The 17474-nt window shown below is 48.5% G+C and overlaps 2 protein-coding genes across 2 annotated transcripts in view; both read right to left on the reverse strand.

The window, feature by feature from the left end:
* Window positions 1-1087: 1087 nt before the first annotated feature.
* Window positions 1088-4618, reverse strand: LOC138414737 (keratin, type I microfibrillar 48 kDa, component 8C-1). The gene is made up of 7 exons (XM_069542522.1): window positions 4216-4618; window positions 3929-4011; window positions 3431-3587; window positions 2487-2648; window positions 2267-2392; window positions 1875-2095; window positions 1088-1279 (listed from the first exon to the last, which is right to left on the reverse strand). Exons 1-7 carry the CDS (start codon window positions 4561-4563, stop codon window positions 1135-1137), a joined length of 1242 nt encoding a protein of 413 aa, XP_069398623.1. The 5' UTR covers window positions 4564-4618; the 3' UTR covers window positions 1088-1134.
* An 8908-nt stretch (window positions 4619-13526) lies between these two features.
* The window catches only part of LOC138414738 (keratin, type I cuticular Ha8-like), a 7099-nt gene continuing 3151 nt past the window's right edge, over window positions 13527-17474 (reverse strand). The window contains exons 3-7 of the mRNA XM_069542523.1: window positions 16822-16978; window positions 16363-16524; window positions 16149-16274; window positions 15238-15458; window positions 13527-13647 (exon numbers count right to left, since the gene is read on the reverse strand). Coding sequence (XP_069398624.1) covers window positions 13527-13647; window positions 15238-15458; window positions 16149-16274; window positions 16363-16524; window positions 16822-16978 — 787 coding nt within the window. The remainder of the gene's footprint in view (window positions 13648-15237; window positions 15459-16148; window positions 16275-16362; window positions 16525-16821; window positions 16979-17474) is intronic.

Raw genomic sequence — 17474 nt, forward strand, 5'->3', positions numbered from 1 at the left:
CTTTGTCAACAAAGGTCCATCTAGTCAAGGCTATGGTTTTTCCAGTGGTCATGTATGGATGTGAGAGTTGGACTGTGAAGAAAGCTGAGCACCAAAGAATTGATGCTTTTGAACTGTGGTGTTGGAGAAGACTCTTGAGAGTCCCTTGGACTGCAAGGAGGTCCAACCAGTCCATCCTAAAGGAGATCAGTCCTGGGTGTTCATTGGAAGGACTGATGCTAAAGCTGAAACTCCAATACTTTGGCCACCTCATGCAAAGAGTTGACTCATTGGAAAAGACTTTGATGCTGGGAGAGACTGTGGGCAGGAGGAGAAGGGGACAACAGAGGATGAGATGGCTGGATGGCATCACCGACTCGATGCACACAAGTTTGGGTGAACTCCAGGAGCTGGTGATAGACAGGGAGGCCTGGCATGAGTCGGACACGACTGAGCGACTGAACTGAACTGAACTGAACAACATTGTAAAGCAATTATACTCCAGTAACAAATAAATAAAACTTTCAGCTTAGAAAAGATGAGCTTTGCATAGCCTCTATCCAGCCCCCAGCTCATGCCTCTTCATTTTAGTTTCAGATACAATCAACTCTAGGAGATATCCTGGTCAGGAGGGGTGAGGGAGTAAATCCAAGAATGGCTGAGGGAGATGGAGCCACACTGCAGTTGTCCTGCCCTCTTTCCTGCCCACCCCCATTCTCCCATGGGACCAGCCATCTGTCCACCAGCCCCGGAGCAGCTTTCCTATCCAAGACTCAAGCCATTATATGTAAGGTTCTGCTTTCAAGTGGCCTTTTATAGAGTGCTCAAGCAACAGGCGTGATGAGACAAATAAATACCAATGGGAAAGGCATGTACTTTGCCAAGGAAATTGAGTTTATTAGAAGGTTACAAGGGAGCGTTGCTGACACGTGGGCAGGCTCTCTGCGCAAGCCAAGAAGAAACAGTCCCCAGTGAAGGAAAGTGTGGGCAGGGATCATCTTGAGGAGGTTGGGTGAGCTTCTGGATTTCCCCCCTGGGGCAGCTCCAGCCATGCACATTGTGTTTTCTAACCCATTTGTTGGAAAGAACCAGGGCCAAGTCACAGCTCCAGAACCCTGGGCCCTGTCTCCTTGCTCCTTGGGCAACCACTGGACTCTAGCGCACGTAGGAGTTGCAAGGCCCACAGCGGGAGCGGGGGACACAGGGCGTGCAGGGAGCAGCAGGAGCACAGGGACTGGAGATGCAGGGTGTGATGGTCTTGCCGCATGCATTGGTCGTGGCACAGGGATTGCAGGGCAGCCTGGAGAAAGGGAAAGATATAAAGTGAGGGAGGCTTGTGATGTAACCAGAGAGACCGCAAGAGTGGACTGCCCACTGGGACTTGACCTGACCTATAACAGAGAAGGTCACAGGCTCACCTGATACAAAACTCACTATCAATGCTCAGAAACTCTGGTCTCAGCTCCCAACACTGTCCATTCCTAGCTGGTGACCTTGAATAAGTCGCTAAACTTCTTCAAGCCCCAATCCCTTCACCCACAGAATGATGAGAATACTGATCCTGTCGACCTCGTGGTAACTCTAGCGGCAGATGAGGTAACATGTGGAAATGTACCCTCTACACAGTATGGTATTACAAACTGTAAGAAATGTCATTGATCACATATCAATATCATCACAGTAGACTGCAGAGTTGGCTGTACAATTTCAGTTTGTCCCTCAAGCAATTCATGCCATTTTATTTTTTAATGTTAACCACTTTGCTTTTCATTGTTTGAGCATGTCTGGTGTGAAGGCATAATTTCCTCTCCAAGGTATGCAGTCTTTGTCTGGAGTCCAACTAAGAAGTACGCCTATGTGTGCAAGGCTTCACCAAACACTTGCTCAGTACTCACTTGCAGTCTTCGCTATCCAGCAGCCCCCGGTACGTGTTGATCTCACACTCCAGCCGGGCCCGCACGTCCAGGAGCACCTGGTACTCCTGGTTCTGCCGCTCCAGGTCACCCCTGATCTCTGCCAGCTGTGACTCCACGTTGCTGATCAGGCTCTGCACCTGGTTCAGCTGGCAGCTGTAGCGAGCCTCCGTCTCCGTCAGGGTGTTCTCCAGGGAGTCTCTCTGTCAGAGGGAAGGGGAGGAAGGTCACAGAGCTGCTCCTTCAGAGGCTTCTCCATCTCTTCCAAACAAGTCACAAGCTCCAAGAGTTCAGGAGAGGGTGGTCTGGAGGGCATCCCAGTGCCCCTGACTCCCCAACCTCACCTCCTCACCAGGAGTCTCATCAATACCCACCAGGTTGTGCTGGGCCTGAAGCTCCACCTCCAGAGCATTGACCGTGCGTCTCAGCTCAATGATCTCTGTCTGGCAGGACTGCAGCTGCTCTGAGCTGGACACCACCTGCTTGTTCAGCTCCTCAGTCTGAAACACCAAAATGCAAAGGACAGGATCAGACCCCGCCTGAAGGGCCCCAAGGGGCTGAGGGTCCTGAGACACCACGTGCTGATGTACTCACCTGCCTGATGTACCATTCTTCCACGTCTCTGCGGTTCGTCTCCACCAAGGCCTCATACTGAGCCCTGGTCTCATTGAGCACACGGTTGAGGTCCACAGTGGGGGCAGCATCCACCTCCACATTGAGGCGATCTCCCAGCTGGCTCCGCAGGGTGTTGACTTCCTGTGGATGCAGAAAATGCAAGAGTGACTATCCTCAGTGAAGAGTGGAGCCTAAGAAATGGCACTGCTTGCTGACATCCTATTCATCTATTTCCTTGGAAAAGGAACTTCTAGTGAAACAGCTATGACAGCAGAAGGTAAAGTGGTCTGTGTTCCATGTGTTCAGCTCCTTCCCACCATGACTGTGTCATGATCCTTGGATTAAAAAAAAATTTTTCCAGGGGTTTGCTTGGGGGCTATTCAAGGATGTATAAATGCCCAAATTTCCCAGGTTGTAGACTGGCTGCAGATAACCCCATAAATAAAAAGAATTGGATGTATAATTTCAGATTGTATGTATATCAAACCATTCTTGCCATCAAGTAAGATATTGTCATGACCCCTCCCAGGAGAGAGAAGGAACCCTGGATCATTTTTCATCAAGACTTTGAAAGAATAGAGACTTTGATTCACCAAGACTGATATTTTGGCTTTGGGGAAGAGAGATGGCTTCAAACGGCATGATCAGAGCAGTGCTGGGACTTCTACAAATCAGCAGCCAATCACAAGCCCAGGGAGGTGCCCTGGGAAATGAAAGTGATGCCCCAATTTTGAGTGAAAGATACAGCTTATCTGGGAACATGGATAGGTTTCATCTCGCAATGTTTTCTTTCATCATGAAGTTCTGGTGTTTTCAAAGAAATCTGAAAGATTCTTATCCCTGATTCTACCACCCCAAGTCACTAAAGCTGCCCTAGGCCTGAGGCTGAGTCAGATTTCTTCATTTCTCATCTCTGGTCTCACCTCTTCATGGTTGCTCTTGAGGCAGATCAGCTCCTCTTTCAGGGACTCCACCTGGGCCTCCAGGTCGGACTTGCACAGGGTCAGCTCATCCAGGATCCTACGCAGGCCGTTGATGTCCGACTCCACCAGCTGCCGCAAGCCCAGCTCCGTCTCATACCTGCACAAGGGGAGGGTCAGAGCAGTAACTGGCAGACCCTGAAGACTCACAGGAATGATCTTGGATAACCCCAACCACCTTGCCTTCCCCCTTCGGCAGTGAGTAGACCCAGGAGACAAAGGCAGGGTGCTGGAGGCTCGGTCAAGACCCAATATTGATCCCAAAATTGACTTGAGTCCTCATCTACTCTTGTGACTCCTTTGTTTGGTCCCCCCAGTCCTCTGCAGAATCCTTCATGATTGATGGATTAACTGCTGTTCAGTCAGCCATGGGAAACCCTCTTCTTTCACTAGAGACTGAACAAAAGGAGCGGGCACCCATGCGAAATCTGAACCACTTACTTGGTCCTAAAGTCATCTGCGGCCAGCTTGGCATTATCGATCTGCACCACCAGTCTGGCATTCTCTGACTTGGCACACAGGATCTGGGGAATGAGAGGTTTCTGGGTGAGGACTGAAAATAACTATGAAATCATCAAGTTCTTTAAAAATGCTTAAAAAGCCATTTTGAAGGTAAAAGGAGGAAGCAAGAATCAAGATGGCCTAGATGTAAGAAGCACAGTTCTCTCCCCCAGATTGAGAATCCTGGGACACTCCCCCTGCTGAGAGATGACTGCAAGGCCCCTCACCTTCTGCTGGAGCTCCTCGATGGTCCGGAAGTAGGACTGGTAGTTGGGGCACACGAGGGGCTCCTGCTGCTGGCTGCGCTCCAGGATGCGGCTCTCCAGCTCCGCGTTCTCCCGCTCCAGCTGCCGCACCTTCTCCAGGTAGCTGGCCAGCCGGTCGTTCAGGAACTGCATGGTCTCCTTCTCGTTGCCGTTGAAGGAGCCCTCACAGAACCAGTTGCAGCTGCCCACATTGGCGGGGATGTTGCAGGCCCCGGGCAGGGTGGTGCCACAGCAGCTGGAGGGCACGCAGGGCCTGGAGGAGCAGCTGGAGCGGAAGCTCAGGTTGGGCAGGCAGAAGTTGAAAGACATGGTGCTGGAGGGAGCGAGGTTCCTGACTGAACACAGAGTCCAAGTTCTCCAAGGAGCTTGTGAGCCTTCTGCCTCTGTGGAGCATTTATACCCCATCCCCAGAGGGTGTGGACACAGTATGTAATGTCTTTTTTCTTTTTATTTTTTCACTGCTTTTCAAATGCCCTTCCCTTCAATCTGTTATTGGCCTTCCTCAGAAGAGTCCCTTGTCCCATAAACTTTTTTACTTGGCTTCTTGTTAAGTCAAGACTACTCTTCAGGCTGTGCACCCATGAAATCATTGTCCTGCGGTAGACTTTCAAAGAAGCCACATAGTCTAGCCCGAGGATCTGCCCTTGTTAATTGGGAGTTAGTCCATCCAATGACATTCTTTTGTGTTACGTGATCTGATAAAACCATGATCAAATTCACCTCCTGGCCCATCTGGCATGTCCAGGGAGGGACTAGGATTGAATCAAGGAACAAGCTGCATTAAGTCAGAAATATGTTCCCTTTCCATCTGCTTTGAGACAGAATCCTTCAATGATACAGAATCCTTCAATGATGTGGAGTCCAAGCCTTAGAAGACGCGAGGTGGATGAGAATCAACTCGGGCCACAGTCAAGAAGGATGGACAGCTATTTGTGCGATGCCACCTGCCTATCACTCAAAAGGACTGTAAAAGGAAAAGAATCTAAAAAAGAGTGGATATATGTATGTGTGCAGGCATGCTCAATCACTTCAATAGTGTCCACCTCTTTGTGACCCTAGGGACTGTAGCCTACCAGGCTCCTCTGTCCATGGGATTCACCTGGCAAGAATACTGGAGTGGGTAGCCTTGCCCTCCTTCAGGGGATATTCCCAACCAGGGATCAAACCCGGGTCTCCCACATTGCAGGCAGATTCTTTACAGCTGAGCCAATGGGGAAACCCAGATACATGTTATGTGCATAACTGATTCACTTTGCTGTACAGCAGAAACTAATGTAACATCATAAAGCAATTTTCCTCCAATTACAAAACATAAATTTTTAAAAAGTAATAAATTTTAATTTAAAAAATAAAATTTAAAAAGGTCTGTAGAAAGAAAAACACCAATACAGTGTACTAACACATATATATGGAATTTAGAAAGATGGTAATGATAACCCTGTATGCGAGACAGCAAAAGAGACGCAGATGTATAGAACAGTCTTCTGGACTCTGTGGGAGAGGGAGAGGGTGGGATGATTTGGGAGGATGGTATTGAAACATGTATAATATCATATATGAAACGAATCGCCAGTCCAGGTTTGATGCAGGATACAGGATGCTTGGGACTGGTGCACTGGGATGACCCAGAGGGATGGTATGAGGAGGGAGGTGGGAGGGGGGTTCAGGATGGGGAACACGTGTACACCCGTGGTGGATGCATGTTGATGTATGGCAAAATCAATACAATATTATAAACTAATTAGCCTCCAATTAAAATAAATAAATTTATATTTGAAAAGAAGAAGAAAAAAAGTTATTTGATGTTTATCTGAAATTTAAATTTAAAAATAAAAGTCTGTAGAGAAGGGACTCCCCTGGTGGTCCAGTGGTTAAGATGTCACATTTCCATCACAGGGGCCATGGGTTCGATCCGTGGTCAGGGAACTAAAATCCTATATGCTTCGAGGTGTGGCAAAAGAAAAAAGGACTGTAGAGGAATTTTAAATACAGCATTGTAAAGTAAAATAAAGTAAAAATAAAATTTTAATAAAAGAAAAAAAGCAAAAAAAAGAAACAGAAAAAAAGATAGAGGCTTTGATAATTAGTTTGAGAATTAGAACAAGGAAGATTCTGGAAGAAGAGATCATTTAGAAAGAAGGCTAAGGAAATGCAAGCTGAGAAATCCATATAAATGCATTAAAATTAAGGGAGTCTCTGGAGGCAGGTGTGAGAAAGGAATATGGCTAGGCTTGCAAAACTTTTCCAGTGAGGTATCTAGCCATCATGTTAGAATAGAGTGAGTGGTAAGTCTAGGAGATAGTCCAAAGGAGCCCCCTCAAGCATCAGAATTGCATGTTGGCTTTAACAGAAAATGTTTGTAAATTTCCAGTTAGAATTTCTAACGTTTTGCCCAATTCTCCAAGTATAATTGTCACACCAGGAAGATGCATCATACCCTGTCCCAGGCTCCCACCATCAGCCTTACTGGGTTACCTGCTACGTGATTTAAGAACCAAAGGTTGAAAGGTGCCAAGGGAGGGGGCTCCATGGTCATGTCATTGAATCCAAGAACCTGGGTACCCAGGAGAGAAAATGAGGAAACACGGCTAAAGGGGATTTTGCAAGACAATCTTGGAGTCACTGAAGGCACTAGAAGGTCTGAGGAAGGGGTGACCAAAGTTCTGAACATATAAATGTTGCATCACCAGGTACCACCTGCCCTTTGGGGAGCAGCGCCCCAGCCTCTGCTGTGGTTTTGGCTGCCCTCCAAAGGCAGTTTTATTGACAGCTTATTGAAGTCCTTCCCCCCAGCAAGCTTTCATGATGGTATTCACGCAGCACTCCACTTTGTCTCAGATGAAAGATCCTTCATCTACCCTCTCCAAGGTCATTATCGCTGCTTACTATAATGCCATTGACCAAAAGCTCCAGACTTATAATAAAATCAAAATCTCTTTGTTTTCCTCCAAGGCAATTAAAAGGGGAGAAATAGGTGGGTCCTAAGGCAAGCATCACTGAGACTTCCCAGAGGCCAGGAACTCCTGTCTCATTCATCCAGGCTTGGGACAAATGGAAAGCCCTGTGAATCAGACTGATGGGCATTTGCTCCTAGGGAACAGCACAAGCCTGCTTCCCAACTCTTGTCAGCCTGCTCCAAAGCACTGGCTTTCCAGCAAGGCACCACCATCCTGCCTTCCTCCCCACCCAGGGAGCTCAGACTAAATTCCAGCAACATCCTTCAAGCTCTTTGGTCTTATCTACTGATTGGCCAGCGTAGCATCATGGAGGCTTTAAGCAAAGGAGAATGTTTAGGTTCTAAGTATGAGAAGATTCAAGGATTGGGACAAAAAAGCGGACATACCTTGCATACAATGCAGAAAGAACCAAGACATGGGAAAAGAGGGAAGCAGGGAGAGATGTGTTTAATAAGAAAGATAAGAATGCAAAGAAGAGGCAAGGAGGGAACCTGCAAGGACTCCTCTGAACCACAACGGGTCATGTTGATCAGATGAAGCTAGCCTGTCTTCAAGTGAGGGAACCTGGAGGATGGAAAGATGAGAAGTAACCAAGATAACCTAAATGAAGGTACAGAAGAGTGGTCCACCCTGACGAGTGTCCTGAGAGATGTAAATGGAGATTCAGAAGAGATCTACAGACATGGGACCATAGTTTTTGAGGCCTCAAACAGAAGTGCCATTGTTCCAAGATGTCCAGACCAGAGCATCAACTCCATGATCCAATCTGAGATTTGTTCATGGCTGAGAAATGCCCTGTTGTCTACATCCAGGCTGCAAAATGTCAAAGGGGGCCCTGCTACCTGTTCCTGAATGATAGGAGTGTGTAGAAGAGAAAGGAAGAAAGGAGCTGGGGTAGTCCCACCTGTACATCTTCAGGGCACAGTCAATCGGCAACCACAGAGAAGATGCAGCAAAGAACAGGTTACACCTGTTACCTGCTGGCTTCTCCTGTAGATTCCTTTTTTCCCTGCAGAAGGTGAAATGGCACAAGAATTCAAGAGAGAGACAGTGGACAGAGAGCTGGTAAGTAAACAATAATTCTACCATCCCTTTTAAATTTAGCTTCTTTCTGGCAATGATTTCAAAATGTTAATAGGCTTCTGTGAATTTACTTCTTGAATTAGTGGGAAAGATGGGACTCCAGGGGCTTCCCTGGTAGATCAGATAGTAAAGAATCTGCCTGCAATGCAGGAGACCTGGGTTTGATCCCTGGACTAGGAAGATACCCTGGAGAAGGGAATTGCTACCCACTTCAGTATTTTTTCCTGGAGAATTGCGTGGACAGCCTGGTGGGCTACAGTCCATGGGGTTGCAAAGAGTTGGATATGACTGAGCAACTAACAATTTCATGAGACTCCAAGGTTATAAGGTCTGCATGGCCTCACACAGATTAGGAGTAGATTTCATGTACTCTCTTGATCTCCTAATTGAAGTACTTGCAGAATTATTCACTCAGAGAGAAACTGAGCAGTCCAGAACTATCAAACCCATAATTTTACTTAGTTAAGTTTTTTCAAAGCACATTTAAAGAGCAGCTTCTCCATGCTGGACATGGGATGAAATTGAAACAGAATAATCACAGTTCCTGTAGCAAATTATCTTTTTATGAACAACTCAAACTAACATGGGTCCCCCAAATATATGAGAAATGACAGAAGAGGAAGAGAGGAGATAGTTTAAAGGTATATGGACATTTGGAAATTTATTTGTATTTAATGGATTTAGAAAACTGTATATATCACATTAAGGGCAGTAATCACTTTTTGAACTTCTACCAAGTGCCTGGCATAGTCCCAGGACTGTGGGATGGGAGGTTGAGGGCCAGGGTGGGTGGGGAGGGGGATACTTGTGAGGGACAGGCAAATGATATGCTCTCAGTCCCGCTGAGCAGGCAGTCAAGTCTATAACTAACTCTAATGTACAGTAATATAATTGAGCCCTTCACCTCCCCTCCAAAAAAAAACCAATTCCTTCCTTCCCCCTCCCTCTTTTCCCACACTTGTTCCTGCCCCAAACTCCATTTAGCCCATTTCAACCCAGTTCATGATTCTCAGCCAGGAGGTGAAGGATGTGGCCATTTCAGATTATCTCCTTGTCCCCTAAAGGAGATTTATTGGTGACTCTACTCTCTAGGTGACTCAGAGGTTAGCTTCAAACAGCTGATCTCACTAGAACCCTAGTCCCTTTAAGAATCTTTTCTTCAACCAGGCCTGGTAATGAGCTATTTTATTTTAATATCGGTTCTCGTTGCTTGGTGCTTCTGCAGCATCCCTGTAGGATCTGTGGTCATTGAGATGAGTTTCAAAGCAGGTGAAAGAGGCTTCAAGGGATAGAGCGTGGGACAGAAGATAGAAAAGAGGCAATGCTGAGTCAAGCAAGTGTAAGAGCTTCCTCTTTCTAGAAAAGGGAATGATATTAGTGGGGAGAAATGCAAGTGATGGGTGACCCTGCTGGTAGGTGGACACAGTGGCCACCCTCAGAATCAGAGAGAGATACTGGTGGTGGAGACCTCTCGGCAGAGGGCCTTGAAGCTAATGTGAATGAACGAACCACATGTTTAGGATGTCTGACAAGCTGGGGGAGGAAAGGGGAAGGAAGGCAAGAGAAGTGTGGGTACAAAAACTAGCCTAAAGGGGGAGCCTCAGCTGAAGGAGCCCAGGAGACTCAGCCTGCAATGTGGTGGGCAGGGAGGACATTGCAGGGTGAGAGGATGCACTGGGAATATCATCCTTTGGGGGATTCCCAGACCCTGCAAAATCCATCTCAGCCATCTCCCCCCAGACTTATTGCTGTTGTTCAGTCACTCGGTCATATCTGACTCTTTGTGACCCCATGGACTACAGCCCCGCAGGCTTCCCTGTCCTTCACCATCTCCTGGAGCTTGCTCAAACTCAAGTCCATTGAGCCAGTGATGCCATCCAACCATCTAACCATCCCCCAGCCTTGGAGAGTGTCTAAATCCAAAGTTTTATCCAGAGGTGCCTCCAGTAAAATGCTTGGCAGTTTGGTTCAGGGTAATGCACCAGGAATGAGAAGACTTAGACTTGAGTGAGTCCCTGACTTTGAACTTCTTCCACGGCAAAATGCAGAGTGTGGAACCTGTTCTGTCTCCCTCAGGGTTTGGGGGTGGGGGCTCAAGTCGGATAACAGATATGAAAGCACTTTGTACATGGTAAAATGATGAACATACATACGGGGTTCTACTTCTCTTCTCCTCCTCTACCTCAATGGACAACGTGGTCCTAGTAATGGCGGAGAGCGACTGGCCTTCTTTGGTGATTTCCCACCATCAAAATCGCCAGGCTCCTCATGCTATTTTCATTTTATGGCATAAATTCTCAGATATGAAAGAATTCTCAAGCATAAACAGTGTCTTATTCCCTTCAAGGAAAACAAATCAAAACATTGGCGTGATTGCAGTTCTTTTGTCCTGCTGACGCAATCTGAGGCTGGGCCTCTGTACAGCACACTGGTTGAAAGAACAGTTGCTGGAGGCAGACGACCTGGATCTGAACCCTGGCTTCCCCACTGAGTAGCTGTGTGTCCTTGGGCATGTTATTTAGCCTTTCTGAGCTTTGGTTCCTCATCTGCAAAATGGGGATAACAATAATATTGGCTTCACAGGATTGCCATAGGGTTAAATGAGTGTATGTATGTAAACTTATCCCCAATTTAAATTAGTGCCTGGCTAATTAGTAAGAGCTCAGTGAGTGTAAGCATCAATGATGATGATAATGATGAAGATGTGTAATGACGATGATGATGGTAGCGATGGTGATGATGGTGATGGTGATGACGATGAAACAGATAATTGTGGTGGTGGTGATGGTAGTGATGATGGTAATAATGGATTGTTTGGTTTCCAGGGAAGCTCTTCACACCTTCCCAAGCATAATTATCTCCTTTACCCAGCATTGCTTCCCAAACCACTTCACACATTCACACACAGGCACACACACACAATGTCTCATCAAAGCTAATATTTTAATTATAGATGACAAGGCATTGTATATGAACTTAAGAAACACAAGTCAGTCACCCTGAGGCCCCACTGATTCATTTCATGTCACCAGAAGAATCCCTCCACCACTGAATGACTCACCTCCTCTCCATCTCCTTACATGGGAAGAACAATGCTTCCCTCCTCTCTCATGGTGTGAGAGTAAGTGGCTTTATTTTGTTAAATGGCTTTGAACTTGTTGGATGAAAGGAGCTGTTTAAGTACAAAGGAAGAAGCAAAGGTGTTTGGGCTGGGGAGCTAAATTAAGACTGATTGAGATTGCTCTTTCTTATTGGGACCCACTCTTGGATATGTGTCTCAGGGATGCATTGCCTGTGCCCACACAGCTCTACACTTGGGAGAAGAGCAGAGGCACAGGGGAGGGGAGGGGAGGGGAGGGTGAGCAGCCTCTGACCTTCCAGAGCTTCCTATGATGCAAGTCCTGATGGCTCCCAAGCAAATCAGTCCTGTCTACAGAGGCAATGGCCAACAGGTAGGTGTCCAGGCTTGAGAGCAGTTGGAGGCAAAGCAGCCAGGTTCTGACTTAAAACCTCTCCATCCCTGAGACTTGGGACTGTGGTCACTCCCGCAGAGGATGGGCTAGACTTTGTAAATTTCTCAGCAAGCTACTCTGATTCAGAGAGTTCAAGGAGTAGAGAGGGAAGACAAGAACCAGCTGCTGGATTCAGTGTATCTGCTCTGCTTGTAGTTTCGCTGATTAATAAGACCTAGAAAGCAGAAAGTCGTCAATTTGAGGGGCTAGAAGACCCTCTACAACCATCTTATCCAGCTCCATCAGACACCTGAGTGACTTCCTCCATGTCTTCACCGCGTGGTTATAAAAGCCCTCTTTGAATGCTTCTACTGATGGGGAACTCACTACTTACTACTTGGCCAGTTCTGATGCTGCTTTCTGAAGACATGCTCTTTTTAGCCATCGCTGCCGAAATATGGAGCTTCTGGTTCATGTGTCTATTGACTGGAGTTCCAAGCTTGGCAGCCAGAAGGACTTGCCACTGGAGCCTGCAAGGGAGCTTGGGTGGGTGAGTTTGGCCTTTTGTAGACTGATATAGTGACCAGCTCAGTGATTACCATTGCTTAACATGTTCACCACTAACTCAATGGGATCAAGAGTTCCTCATCCATGAGATCAGGAGATTAAGGTCCATTCCTTCTGTAGTGATCTTCCCAAATAAACCCCCTAACAGTGGTTCTTAAACTTGATTATGCATATAGAATCACCTGGAAGGCTCAAGGAAACAGACTGCTTATTCAGAAAGCCTGGGGGTGGGGCCCAAGAAGATACATTTCCACCAAGTTCTCATATGATGCTGGTATTACTGGTTGGAGGACCACAATTTTAGAACTACTGTCCTAAATTTTCTCATATTTGATTTTTGCCTCTTCAAAGCTTCCAAAGTACGGACTTTGGATATAGTTCAAAGAAACTGGGCTTCAAGCCTTGATTCAGCCCCCCAGCTAAAAATGGTAACAGCCACTCCTTCTTTGCAGGGTTTTTGTGGGACCCTGTGTCCCAGTGTTCATAAAGCCCCAGGACGATGCCTTGCTCATAATGAGTGTGTGATCACAAAAACTTACTTCAAGGAAAGTATTCTGGAGGGGCCAGCAGAACCTCTAACCTGAGTTTTTCCTTTGCTCAAGGACCAGCTGGCTTCATCCAGATAAAAAGGTGGGGGCGTGGGGGGTGTTATTTAGTCTGTATGTTTAAAGCTCTGCAATCTGGCTCTGTGATCAGGCTTGATCAGGTCAAGAGCTAGGTATTTCTCACCTGTGCTATTTTGCTGAACTTTCATATTTTAGCCACAGTGCTCACTGGCTTTGCCCTCTCCCAGAACCACCCTGGTGAGTAAACCACAATCTCTGTTTCTACATGAATGACTGGCTCAGGGAGGTCCACAGCATCCCTCTCAGCATCACTCAGCATATGATGAAGGAACAGAACCACAGGCACTGGGCTCCTTATGCTGCACAAATGAAGTTTATTAGCAAATTAAAAGCAAGGTCTGAAAGACCAGGAGGCAGCAGAAGAGAGAAAGTAGAGCAGTCAGGACACTCTGAAAGGAGGAAGGACAAATCCAAGGGCCAGAGCTGAGTGGCTGGACCAGAAAGCCCATCAGTAGAGAAGCTCTTCCTGCCTTCAGTCTCCCCCTAGGCTGACTGGGGCAGAAAGGCCTGGGGTGGCAGGTCTGGGGGATGGAGCCAAGGGACTACAGGCGTTTGCCATTTTCTGGCTCCTCCCGGTGAGGAGTAATTCAGCATCGAGGTGATGAGCAGGACCCAGAAGGCCCAGAAAGGCAGGGAGAGCAGGAGGTACAGGCTGAAGGGCCCACACAGGTGATGGAGACTGGGGTTGCACACGGGTTGCAGGGGAGCCTGTAGAGAGAGAGAAAAAAAAGAAAGTGTTTAAACATTGGCATGAACTGTGGTGCTGGGGAAGACACTTGAGAGTCCCTTGGACAGCAAGGAGGTCAAACCAGTCAATTTTAAGGGAAATCAACCCTGAATACTCATTGGAAGGACTGATGCTGAATCTGAAACTCCAGTATTTTGGTCACCTGATGCAAACAGCTGACCATTGGAGAAGTCCCTGCTGTTGGGAAAGATTGAGGACAGAAGGAGAAGAGGGCGTCAGAGGATGAGATGGCTGGATGGCATCACCAATGCAATGGACATGAACTTGGGCAAACTTTAAGAGATGGTGAGGGACAGAGAGTCCTGGTGTGCTACGGTCCATGGGGTCACAAAGAGGTGGACACGACTGAGAGACTGAATGACAACAATGAATGAGAAGTGCATGAAAGTCCAAAATAAACAGGCACTCTAGAACTGGAAGAGCAGGGGACTTCTCTTGTGGTTCAGTAGCTGAGACTCCATACTCCCAGTGCGAGGGGCCTGGGTTCGATCCCTGGTCAGGGAACTGGATCCCACATGCCTCAACTAAGAGTCCTCATGCCACGGTGACAGACCCCACAGGCCACAGCTTGAAGATCCTGCATGCCACAACAAAGACTGAAGATCCTACATGCTGCAACTAAGACCTGGTGCCGCCAAATAAATTAAAAAAGAATTGGAAGAGCAAAGTGGAGCTTAGGCCATACAGGTCCCTCTAAGCCTAGAAAGGGGAGGGACTGTTCCGAGTTCTCAGTGAGGCTGCAGCCAGAGCTCAGAGCGCCTTGTGCAAAGTCAGTGTTCTCTCCCACCAGGAAAGGAACACAGCTAAGAGAAAGGCAGAAAGCAGGTGGAGCAGGAACAGGCCAAGGCCAGCCACTCTCTCAATTTAAACACAGCCCCTAGGGGCTTCCCAGGTGGCTCAGCTGTAAAGAATCCACCTGCGGACACAGGAGACCCAGAAGATTCGGGTTCGATTCCTGGGTCAGGAAGATCCCCTGGAGAAGGAAATGGCTACCCACTCCAGTATTCTTGCCTAGAGAACCCCAGAACCCAGAACCCCAGGAGCCTGGTGGGCTACAGTCCATGGGGTCACAGAAAGTCAGACACAACTTAATGATGAAACAGCAACAAAGCATTTATAAACACAGCGCTGCTCCTGCTCCTGCTCCTGCCTGCTCATAGGGGTACACCATCCACCCACCTATGTCACAGTCCTATTGAGAAACTAACAATGAGAGAATAGGTACCAGTGCTCCATGCAATATTTTTAAATGCCGAAAGTGACGCTCCTGGGATATTCCAGAAGGAATTTAGCAAAACCTAAATGTACTGAACCCTCAGTATGTTAGCCCTGGTGGGAGTGACTAGCACGCGGAAGCCTAACAGGGATGGCATGAGCTTCAGAATTCTTACACACCTTCCTCCATGTCCAAGCAGCACCAGGCTTACTGGGAAGCAAGTTTGTCCTCAGAGGTAGAATCTGCAATGCCACTCCCTCCTTTTAGTTCATTCCCAATAAGAGGTCTCTGCTTTTACGCGTGATATTGATATAAACAACATCAGACTACATACTTGCAGTCCTCCTTTTCCAGAAGGTTCCGGTATGTGGCAATCTCACCCTCCAGCCGGGCCTTGACGTCCAGCAGCACCTGGTACTCCTGGTTCTGCCGCTCCAGGTCAGCCCGGATCTCAGACAGCTGCTCCTCTACGTTGCTGATGAGGCTCTGCATCTGGGCCAGCTCGGTGCCGAAGCGGGCCTCAGATTCACACAGTGAGTTCTGCAGGCAGTCCTTCTGCGATACCAAAGAAAGAGGGGAAGAGGTTAAAAGTCACAGACCCTGTGCTCAACCCCTTCAGACCATGACACCCCAAGCCGTCATCAGGCTCAAAGAGCAAGTCCTCAGCAGCAACAGCTAACAACACGCTGCGGCTCTTCATCATAGACCTTAGAAGAAGTTTGCAGAACCTCCCTCACTGTGTGAATGTTCATTTCCTCAGCATCCACACACACTAGAGAGTTCTTGCAAAGGCAAAGAAAGTGAAAGTGAAAGTCACTCAGTTGTGTCCAACTCTTTGCGACCCCGTGGACTATACAGTCCATGGAGTTCGCCAGGCCAGAATACTGGAGTGGCTAGCCTTTCCCTTCTCCAGGGGATCTTCCCAACCCAGGGATTGAACCCAGGTCTCCCACATTGCGAGCAGATTCTTTACCAGCTGAGCCACAAGGGAAACCCAAGAATACTGGAGTGGGTAGCCAATTCTCTTCTCCAGTGGATCTTCCCGACCCAGGAATCGAACTGGGGTCTCCTGCACTGCAGGCGGATTCTTTACCAACTGAGCCATCAGGGAAGCCCAAAGGTAAAGAAGTCAAGGTTAAAGCTGGGTCCTTGGATGATATCTAAGTGAGGCATGTACTGAACCTGGGGACTGCCCATGAGAAGCGGGAGCCCACCTGAGTCTTCCACGCTCCCAGAGGAACTCACCAGCGTGTGCTGAGCCTGCAGCTCCACCTCCAGGGTGTTCACTGTGCGTCGAAGCTCCAGGATCTCTGACTGGCAGCACTGCAGCTCCTCTGAGCAGGACATGGCCTGCAGGCTGATGCCTTCAGACTGTAGCACAAGCACACAGAGAAGTGACCGCTGCCCTCCCTGGCCAGATGCAGCCGGGTCCCTCCCTGCTCTGCAGCACTGCCCTCACCTGAGTTTGGAACCACTGCTCCACGTCACGGAGGTTGGTCTCCACCATGGCCTCGTACTGGCCCCGCATCTCCTCCAGCACACTGCCCAGGTTCACGGTGGGCTCCACGTCCAGCTCAATCTTGAGCTTATCTCCCAGCTGACGCTTCAGAGTGTGGACTTCCTATGGACATAGGAGGACATCCCATTGGTGGGGCTCCCGCTGCCCTCCACTCAGAGCCTCACCTCCCACTTCCCATTAGCTCCAGTGATTTCCCTGCTCTCCTCTGAGGATGAGGCACTGTCTGCATTAGTGTGGTAGTTTCCAAAGCCATTTAGTGGGTGGGCTCCCCGTGAAAGCCAGAAATCCCCTTTGAGGCTTAACCACAAGGCACAACCAGGAAGGGCCTCATTGCTTCCTCCGAAGAAGTCTGAATTCACCCCAGGACATCTCCATGTGCCACCCAAAGGGCTACTGCACCTGCTCATGGTTCTTCTTGAGGCAGAGCAGCTCCTCCTTCCGGGACTCCACCTGGGCCTCCAGGTCAGCCTTGGCAAGTGTGAGGTCATCCAGCGCCCTGCGCATCCCGCAGACATCAGCTTCCACCAGCTGGCGGAGGGAGTGCTCCATCTGGAACCTTCACCAGGGCAGACACAGGGATTGAGGTTAAAGAGAAGAGGGCCCATGGGACACAACCCACAGGGTAACTCGCTGGCCTTCTGTCTGCTGTCCAGCCTGGACAACCAGGCAGAGCGGCCGGTCCTGAGGATACCAGCATGGCCCGCGGACAGTGCCACCCTCGAGGGCAGATGGCCAAAGGGGAAGCGGTAGAGTAGACCCTCATCTTCCATGCCTCCCAACTGAGATGGACCCTGGACTCTGTCCCAGATTAGGTGCCAAACCACGATGGGAAGAAGCTTCCTTCACCCTGGGGGAGTGAGGCGTCCACAGTGCCCAGAAGAAAGACAACAGAATGCAATGTCCTTCCTGCTGCCCCGCTGGACCCTCTCAGGGAATGTAAACCCTCTGACCTCCACATGGCTCCAGGCTCCCGATTTCTGTCATGAATTACTAGTGCTCACAAACTGGTGGAGCTGCACTGCAGAGGTATATCTTTTACCAAGGCAGCAGAA

Source organism: Ovis canadensis, chromosome 11 (genome assembly GCF_042477335.2).
Source record: "Ovis canadensis isolate MfBH-ARS-UI-01 breed Bighorn chromosome 11, ARS-UI_OviCan_v2, whole genome shotgun sequence".
NCBI classification, from domain to species: Eukaryota; Metazoa; Chordata; class Mammalia; order Artiodactyla; family Bovidae; genus Ovis; species Ovis canadensis.